General features: G+C 37.6%; 1 protein-coding gene across 1 annotated transcript; it reads right to left on the bottom strand.

Moving 5' to 3' along the window:
- Positions 1-1,504: 1,504 nt before the first annotated feature.
- Positions 1,505-16,182, bottom strand: cabp7b (calcium binding protein 7b). The gene is made up of 5 exons (XM_028602627.1): positions 16,102-16,182; positions 2,639-2,782; positions 2,332-2,444; positions 1,741-1,888; positions 1,505-1,632 (listed from the first exon to the last, which is right to left on the bottom strand). The coding sequence occupies exons 1-5, from the start codon at positions 16,178-16,180 to the stop codon at positions 1,505-1,507; spliced, it is 612 nt and encodes a 203-aa protein (XP_028458428.1). The 5' UTR covers positions 16,181-16,182.
- Positions 16,183-18,879: the final 2,697 nt, after the last annotated feature.

The raw sequence follows: 18,879 nt of genomic DNA, 5'->3' as shown, positions 1-18,879 counted from the left end.
TTCTTGCTGTGTTTTCCCTCTTATTTGGACTTTACTGTTCACTTCAGTTTAATTCTTACAAATACATTTTTTTAAATGGGAACTAAAGCTGGTCAATTTCCAAATCAAGCTGTTCAGCCAAGAAGGCTCACTGTGAGCTATAAAACAAACCAATATTTTTTTTTGTAAACTGTGACATCTTTAGAAATGGCCCCTGGGATCAGCTGACATGGCGTACACAGCATGTGGTTGAGGGTCACAGGCTGTGTCCACATGCCACTCTCCTTTCCATCGTTCTTTTCAGCAGCGCTGTCCAGTAGGTTCCTGTGCTTGTTCACCAGTTTATTCCTGTTAACTGTTTGGTTCTCATTGTACTTTTCATTGGCATGGTGGAAATTTTGGGAAATTAACATTTGCTAAGTAGCACTAAGCATAAAATACAGCTGAGGTTGATTTAAGTGTGTTAGATGAAAAATTAGGCGATCACCAAAATTATTATAATTCATCCTGAGACATTTCACTCAATACCACAAATGTCAACCTCAAGGTGATGCTAGAGGAAAAATCAGGGGTCACCAAATTCAATGGGATACATCCTTCGGGAACCATACATGTCTATACTAAATGTGCCATTTCATCCAGTAGATATGGAGATATTTCACAGGATAACTGAAAACTTTGATTTGCCGGTGGCATTGCAGGAAATGCAAGGGGATCATTAAAGTCAGTAGCATTCATTCTCTGGGAATGAGAAGATGTCTGTTCAAAGTTTAATGGCAATAAATCCAACGGTTTTTGAGATATTTCAGTCTAGGCCAAGTGGTGAATCAACCAACTGACAGACAGACATTGTCATCCCATGCCTCTAGCATGGCTAAAAAGTTGTCAAAATACTTTAAATATTCCATTAAACAGATTTGTGTTTTGACTTAGTGGGGCTACTCTTTTGTTACGATTAACATCACAGATGATAGATGTCTTGGACTTCTGGACTGGAAATCTTGGCGCTAAAACAAACAAATATTTAATAGAGACACAATAGGCAGTACCCAGTCATTTATATGCTTTTGTAGGTGATTTAAAGCTACTTAATATGCAGCCCATCAACACATTTGTATTGCTTTTTTACTATTATCAATAATATGATTATTGGGTTCTCATCAACAACATTAATTGTTTTCACAGACACCGCACATCCATTGCTACAGGACATACTTCTACAGTCTACTTTCATATCTAATTGCTTAGAAAACATCAGAAATTTGAATCAATGACACACTCTTGTAGCATAATAATCAGCCCTTGAAATGTCTTTCATTCTTTTTTTTTAATGATGGTATGCTATGATTTGTGGAAACCACTGTCTGACATACAGTAATTTGGTCCAATAAAGAGAGAAGCTGTGATGGCATCATTGTGAGTATTGAAAACATTAAACAAAACCAAAAACAGTCAAGTATTTTGGTTAATGTTTGTTTCTTCATTGTCCGTCCTTAAATCTCTTTGTAACCAGCTGGTTTAGTATTTACTTCATTCCTCTGCGGAGCATTTGATTTGCTGCAATGAGCATAACGCTGATGATAAATGCAATGGCGAAGGCACAAATCAGGCTTTTACGCACACATGTGTGTTTTTCCTGTTGTGTTGGGCTTGCTGTGGAAAGATTTAGAAGAAGAAAAAAATATTAGCACATCTGAGTGTCTTAACAGAGCTTTAAAAATGTTTGAACAACATGTGAAATAAAATCTGTATGCAACATACTGTCAATGTCAACATGGGACTCCGGACTGTTCAGGTGGCTCTCCTCAGTCATTATGATGTTCTCAATGTCTTTCATGGTGAGATGGTCACGGAAAGTATCGTAAAGCAGTCTCTTAAGCTCATCCACAGTAAGTTTCTGCATGTCACACTGGGTACATAAAACACCAGGAAAAGTTTAATTAGCAAAGAAAAGACTTTATTTGCATCACTAAGGCCCTTAGTGACGCATATAAGTTGTAGGACAATAATATACAGTGGTAGTACAGGGTAACTCCTGGTAAACTAATTTATTTGAATATGCAACTAAATGCAAGGATATGAATATACTGCATGTGACGTACTGTAATTATCAGAATGGTGTAGTATGTCAAGGCCATTTGGAAATTTATCATCAAAGAAGCACATAGAATATAATGCATAATAATAATAATTTCTGTTTAGTAATTGTAATTGAAACAGATGGCTTGGTATCACGCAACAACAGAAAAGCCAGAAGGGAAACTTACTCAAAAGAGGAAAGAGAATGGATTAATGGACACGGATAAAGGAAAAGTCATAGACTTGATTGATGATACTGATGACAACATATACCTTCCAAAACACAGAATCAAAGTCTGCTCCGTGGAACTTATCAGGCATTCCAGCAGCAGAGAGTTTAGGACCAAGCAATGTGACAAATTCATCAAAGCCAACTTGACCGTCACCTGATCAAATGGACAGAAATACAAACATGCCACTATATAACTCATATGTTTGATTATATGCAACAGTCTTTTGAACTTGCTGATTCAGAGAGAGAGAGAGAGAGAGAGAGAGAGAGAGAGAGAGAGAGAGAGAGAGAGAGAGAGAGAGAGAGAGAGAGAGAGAGAGAGAGAGAGAGAGAGAGAAAGAAACGTACCATCTATATCAAGTCTTTGGATGATAACCTCCAGCTCCACCTCATTGGGCATGTAGCCCAGTGAGCGCATGGCCATCCCCAACTCCTGCTTTGAGATGAAACCATTCCCATCTCGGTCAAAAACTTTGAAAGCCTCACGTATCTCTGTTGGGAGAAGAAGGGCAGTAATTATATTAAGAGTGGAGAGGAAGGAGGCATAGCATGTTTATATGGATTATTCACATACACCTTCACAATATGAGCAACAGCAGGCTGGATCAGTTGAATATGTTGATTTAAATTGTGTACACGTTTAAATCAGTAGGAATATTTGAATATTTAATGATTGAAGAGTTGGAATTGCAAGAGTAAGAGTAAGAATTTAAAACTCCTTTTCTCTTGTTACAAATACAGCAGAGGTATTAAAGGATACATCTGGTGATATTTAAAATTCTTCTTAATGTCAATTATTCCCTACTGACAAGTATTATCTGTATAGCCAAATCCTGATATATTGTAGCTTATTCTTATACTATAGAGCCCAACTGTGTGTCCAAAAACGATTAAAAACAAATAAATTAGTTGTTCCTTAATTACGATGAAAATGGTGGTTTATTTTGAGTCCACATACGCGGTCCTGCTGCTGTAAGTGCCTACTACTGCACCAAATCCACAGATGAAAATAGTCCCCAACAAATGCACTATAACTTTTGCCATTTTTAGACATTTTGGTCGCTTGGGGCTGAGAGTAAGAGACATGGCCGGGCAAGATATTTAGCATTTATAAGCAGTATAGAAACATTAAATACAGGTCTATAACAAGCTATAATAGTTGTACGCAGCTAAGTGTTTATTAAGATTCAATGGTTGTAAGCAATTACAGCTTCAACTAGAATGACTTATTCTAATCATTATGTGTTTATACACCAGCCTCCACTCATGGGTGCTCACAGGAGGAGTTACAGTCACTGTCAAAAGTTCTGATCCACCAATCCTCATTAAAAGCAGGGACAGGTTCAATCGCTTCAGCACAATAGACTGACAGAGAGAGAGAGAGAGAGAGAGAGAGAGAGAGAGAGAGAGAGAGAGAGAGAGAGAGAGAGAGAGAGAGATAGACTGTAGTTGAATGTTTCAGCACCATGGAGAGAGACAGAGAGACTGTAGTTGAATGTTTCAGCACCATGGAGACTATTTATATACTATACTGCACAGTAGTATTTTCCTGAGTTGCATTATAATAGATAAATAGAATGAATAGATAAAGTGTGGCCCCTGTGTATATTAAGATGTATTCTATTGTGTTGCCTGGCTTTGTTTGCTATAGATGTATACTAACAGGCACCTTCACATCCTACACCTGTTAGCCACAGCACAATTGGTTGTGACAGAAGGCAGTGAGCAGATTAATGTGTTTATCATTAACTACAATTTTTGGGAAATAATGCATTAACATTGCCATTTGGCTCCTGTCCTCACCCTGCATAACAGTATTCTATTTGAAGTGGTAAAAAAGAGCAATTGCACATCAAAGGCACAGAACCCCGTTGGCTCTTTTTAATGTAGATCCTTAAATATACAAGACTCTTCGATGCTTGCTCAGTAGTCACGTGTAATTAGATGAAACAAGGCAACATGTAAGATATGAAGTTATACCAACAGACAAATGACACAACATACCGTACATGTACAATGCTAGCCTGATATATTATCAGCAGGAAAGGAAAAGTATTGAGAAGAACAAATAAATGAACATTGGAATTAACAATTAACAGTGGGACAGGGACACAGCCAAGTGCCTCTTCCAGGCATGGTAGCCTACTGTATAGGCTGCTCCCTCTTAGTTGATTAGTCGACTAATCGGTCGTTTTGGTCTTAGTCAACTTAGATTTCTTTAGTTGATTAGTCATGTTTGATGCTTTTTTCATGCTGAATGACTTATTTCCAAGAAACGTACGAGCACATCTCTGGTAAACACAAGAATTAAAGTGGTGCTTTTGCATGACTTTTAGTGTAGAAACTCAGATTTACAGATCTGTCGATCAAATCAACTAATCGATTAGTCAATACAATTGAATGAGTGTTAGTTAACTATGAATTTCTTCAATCGAGCACAGCCCTAGTATATAGGCTCAGTCAGTCTACATCATTAAACATTAACACAATAAAACATAAACTCATCTACAGTATATTCAGTTATAAGATGTAATTGTATACTGCTACTACCTGCTAATACCTTATTTGAACTTCATATGGATTAAATGCATGTAATTATACTGACTCTTTCTATTACGTAGAAATTTGCATGCAATTATGTGATTGGAAAAGCACCTGCTGTAATTTGCATTCAAGCCCACAAGTAGATAAGCACTGACCATCCATCTTGTGTACATGAATGACAGTTTACAAGTGATAGCCCACAGTCAAGTCAAGTTTATGCACAGTGACAGACTATAGCCTAAATAGAAGAAACTGTTGCAAGAGGCGTTTGGTCTTTGGTACATTCATTGGGGTCCTTCTGAACAAGTATCACTGTCTGTACCAAACCTTGACATATCAGACACAACACATTTGTCTAAATTACAGCAGTGCTGCTTGAGTTTTGTTATCTTCCTTCAGCACCACCCTAGATTCAATGTCATGACCCCTGGCGCCAGTGACAAATAATTCATTCACTGAGCCAGCTGAGCAGCGACTGGACTACTGATTGTGTCACACCATGAGGAGGGAATCTTTTTTTTTTAAAATTACACTCTAGGGACAAAAACTACATCTTAACATCTCTGAAAAGGTAGGTCCATTACAATCTCATATTTAATTTATCGTCTGTTTCTTTTAAAAGTTCTTTTATACTGGAATGCATTACATTACATTACATTTTAGATGCTTTTATCTAAAGTGACTTCCAATAAGTGCATTCAACCCTTAAGGTACAAACTCAGAACAGCAAGAATCACGTAGAAGTACATTAGCTTCAAATAAGCCAACTACAAAGTGCCACATGTAAGTGCTTTTTTTAATAATGCAGAAGGTCAACACACCATATGGTGCAACACATTTCTGATACAGTCTCAACACAAACTGATCACTATAAGCTTCACAAAGGTAATAATATCACATCATGTCCGACTTGTGCATGTCATAGTGGATATTGATAAATTATTTTAAAAGCATCATTATGCAGTATTTTGAGGACAACAACAATGCATTTTGCACATGCCTGCAAACTACAAGCATTAAACAGATGCATTTAGATATGCAGTAGACATAGTACATACAGTACATACAAACGTACAAAGAGTATACACAAGATACTACAGAACCGTCACCATTGTTGTTTTAAAAAAGAAAACTTGGTGAAAACTCACCTTTACCAGTTTTCACAGACTCAGCTTTTGTTCGACTGTGAGTCCTTGATCAGAGTAACCCTGCACTTCTCTGTCTGCATCAGCTCGGTTATCTTAAGTCAGGGCCAGGCCATGAATATCCTTGTACTGTATGTAATCACAGGATTTTTTTTTTTATTAATTCAGCATTCCCCCTGCAGCCGCAAGTAAACAAGGTCTGTATGACCAAACCTTTTAGGGTTCATTCTGCTGATAGGAGGACAACAATGTCAGAGCTTTAACTGAAATACTAACTTGTTTAACACTTTTAAGCAAATCATTAATATTGGTTTGAAATAAGTTATTGTTAAAATCAGTGACAATATATTGACTGATAAAACATAGTTAAATATTATCTGTGACTTACATCTTTTATGACCAATATGTCAGAATGTTTTAGAGTGTCTGTAGTCTTTGAGATAGTGGCACGGACTGTAGCCATGAATCAAACAAAACACGTCATTGTTGTTCAGAGTCAAGCCAAGGGTAAAACATGGTCATGGGTGTGTCCACAATGGCAAATCTGTCACAAATCAGATTCAACAAATAGAAAACTAATTATTTGGTAATGTGTTGGAGGGGACATCAAAATCATCATAATAATAATCATACTGTGCAAAGATAATGAATATGACAAGTAAGAGAATTTATTTGGTTTAGATAGATTATATGAAGCTTGCAACATACTGTATTGTAATTGTTGGCTTCAGATGTAAAAGCAAAAGTTAGTTAAATAAAGCTCTGATTTTTGGACATGACGTATTTAAATTAACAATAACAAAGCTACAGCTTTCCAGCTCAAGTATGTAACTGAAAAACTTAGGTCCTGTCAGATACAAATCTGATGAAGGCAGTATTATTTGTTGCACACTGGTTTTATGGATGGTCCAAACAAATGTGCACTGTGTCATTAGTGTGTAGCTGCCTTTTCTAAATCAGTCAGTAATCTCTTTTTCATTTCTGATAAGGTGCATTCTTTACATCCTGGTGACAGGTGCTCATCATCTTGAAAACAATTCTGGGGGGCTGCAGAAGAAATATTTGTTTTTGTTGCACAAGAATATATTGCTATAGATATAGATGCCCTTCAGTGCATCCTGGATTACCATTGTTGTAGGATTGGGTCAATTGAGGCCAAAAGTATAGAAACAAAATGACATAGAATGATATTACATTAAACCGAGTTTACTGAAACAAAAATGATATGAGCAGTTCATCAAATGTTGCCATGCAAGAACAAAATGAAATATTGACTGACAATTTCATGGCAGGTGAGACCAACAGCTGCCAACAGAATCATTATGCTGATTGTTTCCTGGAGAGCAAACTGTCTTATTTATGTTTATTTATTCTGCAACATAGAGCAGTTTGTTTTAGCTTATTTGACCTACTGATTATCATCTGTCTTTCACTTATTTTTTAGCATGTGCTCCCCATCCTCACAGTTTACTTCTTGCCCCAATCCCAAACTTCCCCCATAAGGACACTTGTACATTTAGGAGCGTATTCTGTATACAATTTGTTTTGTAATAAGCTTGAATTTAAGTGTCCCATACATCAAAGAGCCACTTCTGCCAACACTGATATCTAAACACAGGACTTAAAAGTCTGCTGACCTTCCAAGTGAACTAAAACATGAGGAGCAACAGATCAGACTGACCTTTCTGACCGACCAACAGAGTGATTCATGCGGCTTGTTGGTGCAGCTAAAAACATCCATGGAAATAGTCCATGGCAAGGGCTAATGCCAAGAAGCTCACCGCTGCACTTTGGCAGTGTCTGTGCCACAGGCAGGGGCGGAAAGGCCATGGAAGCTCGCTCACCTAAATAATTGGGGACATTTCAAATAATGGCTTTGAGCCAGATGAAGACATGTCATAGACCAATATGACATTAAGAGAAAGATGATGTTTTACATCACCTCTACTTGTATTAGTGGGAATGCTGTTCAACTCTTTTCTCTGTCTTCCTCCCTCCTCTGTTCCCCTCCATCCTTTAGTCTTCCTCCCTCCTTCTCTCCCTCCCTCTGTCTCTCCCTCCCTCCATCCTTCTCAATCTCTCTCTCTCCTTCTATCACTCCTTCTCTGTCTCTCTCTCCCTCCCTTCCTCTCTCTCACTCCCTCTCTCCCTTCCTCCTTCTGTCTCTCCCTCCAGGGTCATTTGTGATTTCATCCATGTATATAGCCTGTTTCTTTTCAGGCAATATATCCACCTCTCCGCTCTTTAGGGTCATGCTTGTTTGTTCTACCCAATGGATATGGCTGATAATAATACAAAGTCTTTAAACTTTCAGCCTTTTTAGTCAATTTTAGTCAAAGTTGCTCTTTCTTTTCCTCTCCTCTCTTTCCTCTCTCTCTCCTTCTCTCTTTATTCACTTTCTCTCCTCTCATCTCCTCTCTTCTCTCCTGCTCTTCTTTCTTCTCTCTTTCTTTCCTTCTCTCTTTCCTCTTTCTTCTTGTTCAGCCCCATTCTTTTCACCTAATATATTTCACATCTCATCTCAGCTAGATTGATGCTTTTTCGTTCTATGCAGTATATATATATATATATCTGATAATAATACAAAGTGTTTCTTCTTTCAGCCTTTTCAACTTTCATCTTTAACAGTATTACAGTATTAATTTGTTTCATATTTCTGCATATATGAGTCATTATCAGTTAGAAAATCTACTCAGACCTCACAATGTTCTACATATTTTGTCATTATTCAAGATTTAAAGCAAACAGTTCAGTTTAGCATAAACTTTTAACTTTTTAATGAAATTCATACTTATTAAACCGATTTCCACTTTTTCAACTATTCTCACTACTTCAACTTCTTTTTACGGATTTAAGCTATTCAACCAGTTTAGCTTTAGCAATTCAGCTATTCAGCAGTCTCACGCATTTTCTGCAGGAAATGCATTTTCTAGTTTTTTATGTAAGTGGCCAAGCTGTAATTAAAAGATGCCACAACAGGGGATCCGAAGCAAACTACTTATTATGAATTGAAATATGTCTGTGACTAAACCGAACAGATGTGTGTACCTAATGGTGCGTGTTAAAGTATCAAATGCATTTTGGTACATTATCACAGTTTGATGCCACATTTGGTGTCCCTTACATTATTTCACTTGCTGAGAGGACTTCAGAGAATTTCAAGACTGCAGACTGCATATCATGTTGTTCAGCCATTTGTTTTCCAATATCACAATTTGAATCAGTGTCACAATGTTGACAATATTTCTAAACATACAGAGCTGTCCAAGCTCTGTGCATTTGCTGGTGGTCCCACTATTTCAACTGAGACATGTGTAGCATTGAAGTGGCTAGCATTAGCTTGCTGCTAGTCCCACTATTTCTTATGTTATGTTTGCTTGGATACATGACTACTTTTTTGTTGAATTTTAAATTTCAAATAACAATATGAAATACATATCTCCGTTTTTTTCAAAGTTTTAGCCATATTTCAAGAAAGGTTTCTGTAAATTTGCTATGAATGCTATAAGGGAAAAGAAAGTACCTAAACGTAGCTTGTCTGCATCATTCCTATGCAATGGAGAAGATACTGGAAAATGTGTTGGGTTCAGGGGAAACAGGTGTTGTCTTTTGAATGAGGAACCAAACAATGTTATCTCAAATAAAATCCTAAGTTAAGTACGTTTTTACAGAAACCTCAGTATTCAAGTCCAGAGGTGAGAAAATACTATGAGTATCACTTGCCCTAATCAACATTCTCCACTTAAAAGTAAAGATTGTGGGGTTTTGTGTTTTACTTAAATGAAGAAAAGGGTTTTCTTATCAAAAGGCTATTTACTGAAGTAGTTACCAAAAATTGGTTAAAAGGAGGATAACATTATTCACTGAGAGATGAATTAGACTCTTTTCATTAAATAAGAGCCCCTCCCAGGTGGTTATCAATAATGACATGATTACACCAATGACTCCTTCACTCTGATAATGAAAGGCGAAAAACATGTGAATCACATTAACCAGAGGCTACAAAAATAAAAATGCTCTGCAGCTCAGAGAGCTCCATTCACTTAATGTATACACATCATACAAATACCGTCACAAGCACCAGGCTTTTGCAAAATATCACAGACGTGTCACACTGGATACACACCGTTCATACAATTTCAACTGATTCGGTGTGAACTGAATTAGTCAAAAATACAATATGATGAATCATGATGCGACAAGACTTGATTCACCATACTTTAATTTGTTGCCCCTGTGGAGCGTTTTAACACGTACGCATAGTAAAAAAGATAAATCACCCCATCATAACAGACACCTGTCTTTCTTTGCTACACATTTACTACATCTTCACATTATTACATTTATAAACAACACACACAGTCACTGGAGACAGCGTGAAGACGTGCTGCACAAGCCCTGCAGATAAAACAACTCCTGCTGTCAAAAGTATTAAATACTCCCACTACCTGCAGCTCTTTGCAGGCTCAGTTGAAATTACATGACCTGATCGCTTTGGGAAAGTTGCAATTAGACAAATCAATTAGAGTTTGACTTCATTAGCAGTTGCTGCTGTTTCAAAATCAAATGCCTTATTGTCAGTAGAGATTTTACTTCAACTGATCTCATTGCTATAACATTGTTTTGTCTGGCTTGTTCATCTGTAACCTTTATATGTCTTTATGAAGCTGCTTCTCCTGGCCAGATCGCTCACACTTTTCATGATATAATAAATAATGATAAATAATGGTAAAGTCAAAAACAAGGAAACAGGCTGATTAAAATGCTGTTATTTGCAGTGCAAGGTCTTGTTTACTGATGTTTTCTGTTAAGAATATGTCCATATGTCCTACAGTGAGATGGAGGGGTGGCTGTTTGAGATTAGCACAGGCCCATCGCATTTTGGCATCATGTGAACCCTTCAATTTACTGTGTTTGCTGCAGCCTCAAGTTGAATCTTTGTGGGTAACTTGACCTGCAGCTCTTCTTACCTCCCAGTTATATTGAAGGATAATAGTAGAATAGATTTTATGTTTTTGTCCAAGTTAAGATTTGCTTTGTGTCAAAATGCTTCCCAACTCGGATGATGTAAATGATCATTGTTACAGTGATGACCACACATTTGTCATTGACTACAGAGGAAGTCACATTTAAGCTGCGGCAAATACTTTGTACAACCGAGCATGTCAAGTCTGTAGTTTTTTAACCTTGTTGTTGTTGGTTTGCTGTGAAAATAGTTTGCAGCAAAAAACACAATTGTAAGCACAAAAGCAGACAGCTTTGCATACAAAGTGGAAGACGGTCTACACTATTCTACAATGCCTAACGTCTGGGGGATTCTCCTGCTGACTGTGATCTATAAATACTGTTCACCTCCTCTGTCAGCGATGCACCGAGGAGTGATACAAACTCAAAGAGACCTCCAAGAGTGTAACTGCTGGGAAGTCATGACTGTTGAGCCGTAAAACGAGAATCTCATCAGTTTCAACACACCAGGTGCAGCGTATGTGCAGTTTGTGTGCCAGTTTATTGTAAGCTTTGGTGTGTATTTTAGTAATTGTAATATTGACAAGTTCATTGACATAATTATGATATTGTCTTGTCATAAAAGGGGTTTGTTTTAATTTGTGAGTGTAATTTTCAAAGGTTGTGAAGAAATGTCAATGTATTTTAGTCAAAGTATCTTGGATGTATTCAGTTATCTCAGTCATTCACGTATAATTGGCTGAACTTGGCCCTGGATCTTGGTTTTAATATTGCACTCATTAAATAGGGACACACACTTGGCACAGCATAATGTTCATAGACATAGACATTTACAAAAGTATGCTCAGTGAGTTTAACTCTTTTACACAGGGTACATACACACATAAACGGATGTGTTGAACATGAATAATATAGTGATCGCTGCTATGTCACTGGCATATATAAGCAGCATTGGTGAAATATTTTTCATTTTCTTCCACTGAGATATCCATAACAGAGAGACTACTTATGGTAACAACCAATGCCCAAAGTAAACCATTTATAAGATTGTATAATTACAGCTCAAACTAATCAGGTTTTGGATAAGAGGGTTAGGCTTCACATATATAAGCATATGCACCGTTTTAGAAGAAGCAGTAATACAGTTGCTCGCAGTAATGCTTTGAAGACACGTCATGGTTTATGACAACTGCATGACACAAGGACAAGAAAAGGGCAGGAATCCTTGCCACTGACCCTGCCCACCTAGCAACCATCTGTTCGAAAAACATTCCCTGGAAACCGCAGTTCCATTAAGAGCTGGGATTACTTAATCATCCTCCCTAAAGCTCGCCCAGTATAAACAATAGTGTCTCCAGTCAGTGCAATCATCTGTAGTTGTCTGTTAATGTATTTGCTATAAAGATTTCTCTAAATATTGCAGCCACTGTCCAATTTGGTTAATGGTAAATACAGTTAATATTGCAGATATGATTATGATCCACATAAAATGTCAGATTAAAGATCACAAATGCGGGATTACAAAAATGTTCAGATAATCTCTATGCAGTCTTGAGCATGCAACTGTTATCCATGCTTTATCCATGCTTTATTGGTTAATTATAATCATTTAATTAAGTCATGTGTTTAAATGAAACCTGTAATTTACATTTGAATGATAATAACGTATCCTCTTCCTTAATCCTCATTATCACCATTAGTGCCAGTTAATAATTATTTGTCATTAATCTCTTTTTAAATAATGATGAGTGTCTTCCTATTATTTTCCATACTACAATAACTTTTTACTTTTAAAATAATTGTTTAAATGCCACCAAGACACACATTATAGAATATTAAGTCATCCATTGAGGCCCTTATGTCTTGCAGAAGAAAATAAATTCTGCAAGAATGTCTTCAATAAAAGAACTTGGAGTTGTCTCAGTTAGTTGAATACTGGCAGAGTGTTACTGAAACAGTAGTCTCGTATTGCCTGAACTATCTCCACAGCGCTGTCAGTGCTGCATTATGGTCTGGCTACACCACCTATCTATTCTGGGATAGGGAAAAAACGCTCTGGCTTGTTTGCATTTCTTTAAACCATTTACAACTTTCCTGGGCGATGCTAAGCCCCAATAGCGTGGATGGTCAGAGGGGAGCAACATGTGTCAGGCTTTTTCGCATGTTCATCCTTTGAGCCAGACTACTGAAACAGCATCTAGTTGCCATTTGAGAAACTGCAGCTCAAGGCACTTCCGGCATTGGCTTCAGCATTAAACTGAGGTGGTCGCTGGTTGCTTAAACATCAAAGTGATTGATGATATTGTTAACGCCCTCAAGAAAGATGTTTTGATATGTAACATTGTCTTTTCTGATCTCAAGAGGTGAGAGATGTGTTTTTCTTTGCGGGAGCTCTCACCTTCCCTACCAGTTCACCATTGTTCACCCAATTGTTCAAGTGTGGCTAATTTGCATGTAAGTCAACCTAATTGTAACTTGTCACCTGTTCCATGCAGATACAGTATCAAACACCTTCGTTACTAATAAAATATGTTGTGCATCTCATTATAATCTGTTTAACATTCTCGTTCTTCACAGTTTTACCTGAAGGCGAAACTGAACTAAACTCTTTAATCTGTTTATCGAGGGCAGTGTGTTTCATATACTGTTCAAGGTCTGACATGCGCTGTCTCTTTGCAACGTCCTTTTGTCCTTGTGTGTTGTGTTTGTCAGTGGGCACAAAAATGGTAGTCAGCATGTCTCTGCAACAATGTCATCAAGAGAAATGCTTGTTGATTTAATCACAGAAGTCACAGAGGTTTGTGCTCACTTTTTTTTAAGTTTCATGGTCTCTACTTGCAAAATGTGTCTTTATTATTATCACTTTGTAAGGTGAAAATGCTTATAAGAAGAGTAGATGTTATTATATTTGAACCATCACGTTGGACAATGTGTAGGTGATACAGAATTATTTAGGTAAAAGTTAATATAAAACTACAATAGAGAGTAAAACCAAAATAATGTATTAAAGAAAACAAGGTATAGTGACCAGATAATAATAAACCTATATAAAATCTGTAATCTGAACTGCAGTTAGGATTAATGTCTGAGAATTATTCATCTCGTTGGTCTGGATTCCATGAAGTCAAAATGAAGACACTACTACTACTACCATTACTGTGCATATTTCTAGTGTTATTTGTGTAGTCATCTCCTAAAGCTTAATATATAGCAGTTCAGTGATGGGTTGTAATCTGTTTCTCTGATGATCCAAAATTACACTGGGTGTAAATATACACCTTGCTAGGAAAAAGCTATTATCATAAATTGATTAGGGAGAGTAATTACATTAGTCGAGCAATTAGGGAACTTCTGCCCCGCAGTAATTAAAGATTTTGGGGTTGAAACAATATTTATTGGCTGATTTGCAGAGCTCTGAGAAAAAGGGGAGCAATTTTCACTCAGAAACACCGGTCCGCAGTGCTGTTCACAGACCTACAGTAGCAGCTCCCACTCTGTGTGTTAAGGTGAAGCAGTTGTAGTGTAAAGGGTAGTTGTTGTCAGTAAGTGGGAGGTTACTGATTCAGTCTGTCTGAGGATCTATAATAGGAAGAGGTTTTTCTGAAACTCTCATACCTCCCTCAACAACTACAAGCAGACAAAAGGTAGGGCATTGTTTACCACTGCCGAGGTTTGAGGCCATATAAATGTAGCAGTGCATTATGTGCTCATTGAATCTTCCCTGGGTAAAAACATTCATGGTTGAATGGGCTGTCTCGGTTCTGTTCTGAATATTTAATAGCTCTCAATTAGTAAACTACACTTTGAAAAGATTCCTCCAGTAACTGAAAGCTGTATTGTCATTGACTGCATGGCTTCTCGTGCAACACACAACCCTCACACTTTACTGTTGCTCTAAATTCTTGCTTTTCCATGGCCAACCTTTTAATTATATTTATGTCGTCATTGCAGTTAGTGGATTTTCAATGTCAAATGAGTGGCTCAAAGGAAGGGTAGGCAGCCACTTGTGGGCTCGGGCAACCTACAGACAGAAGAAGGGGAAATAGAATTCCCTTCGCATAAAAGACTTGGTGATTTCAAATCTGATCTGAGTTATCTCTTTATTGTAGTCTGCCGGGCTTCACTCCAAATCACTGCCAGCTGTGCTTTCTCATTGTGAGTGCCATTTGCCAAAACAAAACCTCCATTCTTAACAGCTATGCACTATGGTTATATAGCAAGAACAAACATAATACTCCAATGAATCTTTTGAATGGCCTAAGTACAACACTGTGCTATGAATGGTCGTTCGTATTAATTAATGACCGAATGCAATACATCAAACAAACTGGAAAGAGATGAGAGGATGTCATTTAAGACTCAAAATTAATCAATCTCCCATCTTATTAATGAGGCTTTATCTGTCATAGATTTCCTAAAAATGGTATTGTAATATGCATTTTATAGTTATAAGCCTGCCATTCATCACAGCCCTTTTTTCTATTTCAGACACCCCTTTTTTATGCAGATTTCAAGCCTTGTCTCCTAAAGTCTTGTCTCTTGGCTCAAGAACAAATGACTGAATGAGAACAAAATCCGCTGCAATAAAGTCTCACAGGTGTTATGGATATAGCCAGCAGGTATGGCATTGTGTATAAGATAAGATGTAATTTTAACACATGTTTATGACAATGTCCATGTATGGAGAACTTGGCATGTGTATATGCTTAAAAATCGTGAGGATTAGTAGCTATTTATTGTAATTATTAGAGGATGATGTGACATTTTGAATTGATGTACAAATGACAAAAAATATATTGTTTGGTGTTTGAGTCGTTTTTTTCTCTCCAATAATCAGAAGCAGCAACATGCAGAAAAAGATGACAGAAACGGAGATAAATATGTCAAAATACAGATTGTCTATGTATCCCAGATTTTGTGGGACATTTAAACCCTAAAGGTAATGATGAACATCTGTACTACTTAACCTTTTTTTTTTTTTTTTTTTACCAGAAGAAAGTGTCCAGTTAGTTAGTGAATCAGAAAAAGAAGTGCACACCGGCTGGAGCTCTCCAGGGTGCTGAACTAGTTGCATTTGCATTTAGATGTTAATAACTCTTTAACATTACATTAAGAACATGCAACCACAATCCAACCGACTAAACAAACAAGACTCACCTTCAACCTCATCCTCGGGCAGGATAACAGGGGTCCGGTAAGACAGGACATCTGGAATAGTGCAAAGTCCCTTGTACATGAACCTGGTGGTCACAGCACGCACTGGCATTTCTGCGAGGGAAAACCAACTGTGTCGCGATCTTCATATATCTTAGCTCTCCGGAGATTCAAGACAGACCATTTGCTACTGTTCTTGATAAACAAATTTAACAGTAAACCCTCCCCCCTCTCCCCTTTTTTTCAAAGTTCAACGCTCGTCTTTTTTATATTCTCGATAATACTAATATGAACACAATCACGTTGCGATCGGCTGCGTGTTTAACCAAGAATGCAGCTTGTAAATCGCCTTTGGTTTAAATGCATAGCCTGTAGCAGATTACTGTAAGCAAGGAATAAAGCAAATAGGGCATGCCATTTCATAGAAAATAACACATAAAAATTATACTTCATAGCCTGATGACTATTCAGATATTGATTAGCTATGATTATAACTGATGCAATCAAAGATATAAAAAGCTACTTTGTCATTCTTCTATCCACGTATATATCCTGCATTATAAAAGAAAGTAAGATGATAAATTCATTTTACAAATATTTGTACTTAATCGACATTTTCGCTATTGGTTTCACTGATTTCTACAGCGCCTCTTGTTCTTCTAAACTGTTTATTCATGACATAATCTGCCTCACTTTTCTTCCCCGTTTCGGCATCTTCTTAAAAAAAAAACGAATCGATAATACGATCTAAACGGCAGTGCTTACGAGCTGATAGTATCCGATAAACGAGGTAGGCTACAAACTAGATCTTATTATTTCCTGGAGAGCGAGTCAAGGGAATCCTGGGTGACCCCCTTCTCGTCTGATACAGACACGCTGAATGAGGCAGTGATCCTCTCTCTCTCTCCAACTGTCTGCTCCAGCCTCATTTGGGCTCTCACAGACGCGCGCGCGCACTCACACACACACACACACACACACACACACACACACACACACACACACACAAACACACACACACACACACACACACACACACACACACACACACACACACACACACACACACACACACACACCATACTGCTGCTGTCTCTGTCACAGCGGAGTCGATTGACCATTTCCAAATTAATGTGATTATCTTCCCTTTATGCACTCTACCAGTCTGTATGATACATTTTGACACAACTCAAAATGCGTTTGGACAAATATGAATGCTTGCATGCTTAACAGATTAAAAATAAGAAGTATTGCAACAAGTGAGGTTCTTGAGCTCTTTGCCACTATGGGGCGCCTCAGCACAGTGGGCTAAATGGAAGGTGAGGGACTGATACTGAAAAATTTAATTAAGCCTCAGGCTACTTGGTACCAAGCATATTTTATGCAGTTATAGTCAGCAGTTCATAATCAAACATGAATTTAGTGAAATGTGTGTGCAGATTATAAGTATATATTTACTATGTGTGTGTGTGTGTGTGTGTGTGTGTGTGTGTGTGCGCACGCCACAGGTGAGCACCAGCGGTGGGGAAAGTATAAGAGCAGCACTTGCCCCTCTCTCATTACCACCCTTGAGCAAGGCCCTTACCCCAACTGCTCCAGTGGAGCTGCTCAGTGTCCAGCAGATCAGACTGTGGTTGTACTGGGCAGCTTCCAGGTATGAATGTGTAACTGTGTGAATGTGATCAGGGCGTTCCTGCAAAAGTGAGGCTTCCTTTCAATGAACCTTCCCTGAATATATTAATGTAAATAATAATAATAATAATAATAATAATAATAATGCACTCTTTGTATCTGCACTGTGCAACAATTTTCTTTGTAATAAATACATTATGATCTTATCTTATCTCGTCTTGCATAAATATGAAGCTATAGCCAGACAAGTATACCTTAGCATGGACTGAACGCAGGGGGAAAGGTAAAATACACCTGCATCTCTACAGCTCACTTATTCCCCCAGGAGTCTCCGCTGGTTTCCTGGTAACCTCACTGTAACGCCAATACTCCAGGAAGTAACTGCTCCCAGTAAAGAAATAATCCAGCACATTACCCTCCGTGAAATGCCAATTTGTCCCTTTACGCTCACATCTTTGTACAGATTAAACAAATAAGATATAATGTGTTAATTAGTGACCTTTTGAGTTGCTGGTAGGTGGATTTGGACAGAGCCAGGCTAGCTGTAACCCTCTGTCTTTATGCTAAACTAAGATAATCGTCTGCTGGCTGTGGCTTCATATTTATCGTACAGACATGACTGTGGTATCTATCTTCTCAACTAACTCTCAGCAAGAAGGAATATGGTTAGGTTTCCCAAAATGTAAAACTATTTATATTTAAATCACAAACTTGGAGCTTATCAGTCTAAAATAAAGTAAAAGTAAAGTAAGTTACAAAATGACATTAGCTGACCACAGCAAATCCAACTCAAAGCAAAGTACCTTTTTACTTATCAAAGCATGTTGACCTTATATTAACATATTTGCAAAGACTTTTTTTTTTAAGAATCTTGTGAAGGCCAAATATTTATGGGGATTATACACCCACCCCCTCCCCCCCTTTTTATATTATTTAAAAACTGACAATGGATTAAAGGAAAATCGAGTTTCTGGAAATGATCCATCCCACAAAGAGAGTTACAGGCAGCACACATATTTATTCATTTCAACCCAGAAGCACACACCCTGACTTTTTGTTCGGAAGCAGCTGTATGAATCACTGAAATTTGATGAATGTTTTGTGCAAGCAAACCCTCAGAAAACACATTACCAGTTGAGAATGCCTATA

Source organism: Perca flavescens, chromosome 16 (assembly GCF_004354835.1).
Source record: "Perca flavescens isolate YP-PL-M2 chromosome 16, PFLA_1.0, whole genome shotgun sequence".
Lineage (NCBI taxonomy): Eukaryota > Metazoa > Chordata > Actinopteri > Perciformes > Percidae > Perca > Perca flavescens.
Note: the sequence above shows the minus strand (reverse complement) of the source record. Positions and strands in the feature narration are given on the sequence as shown.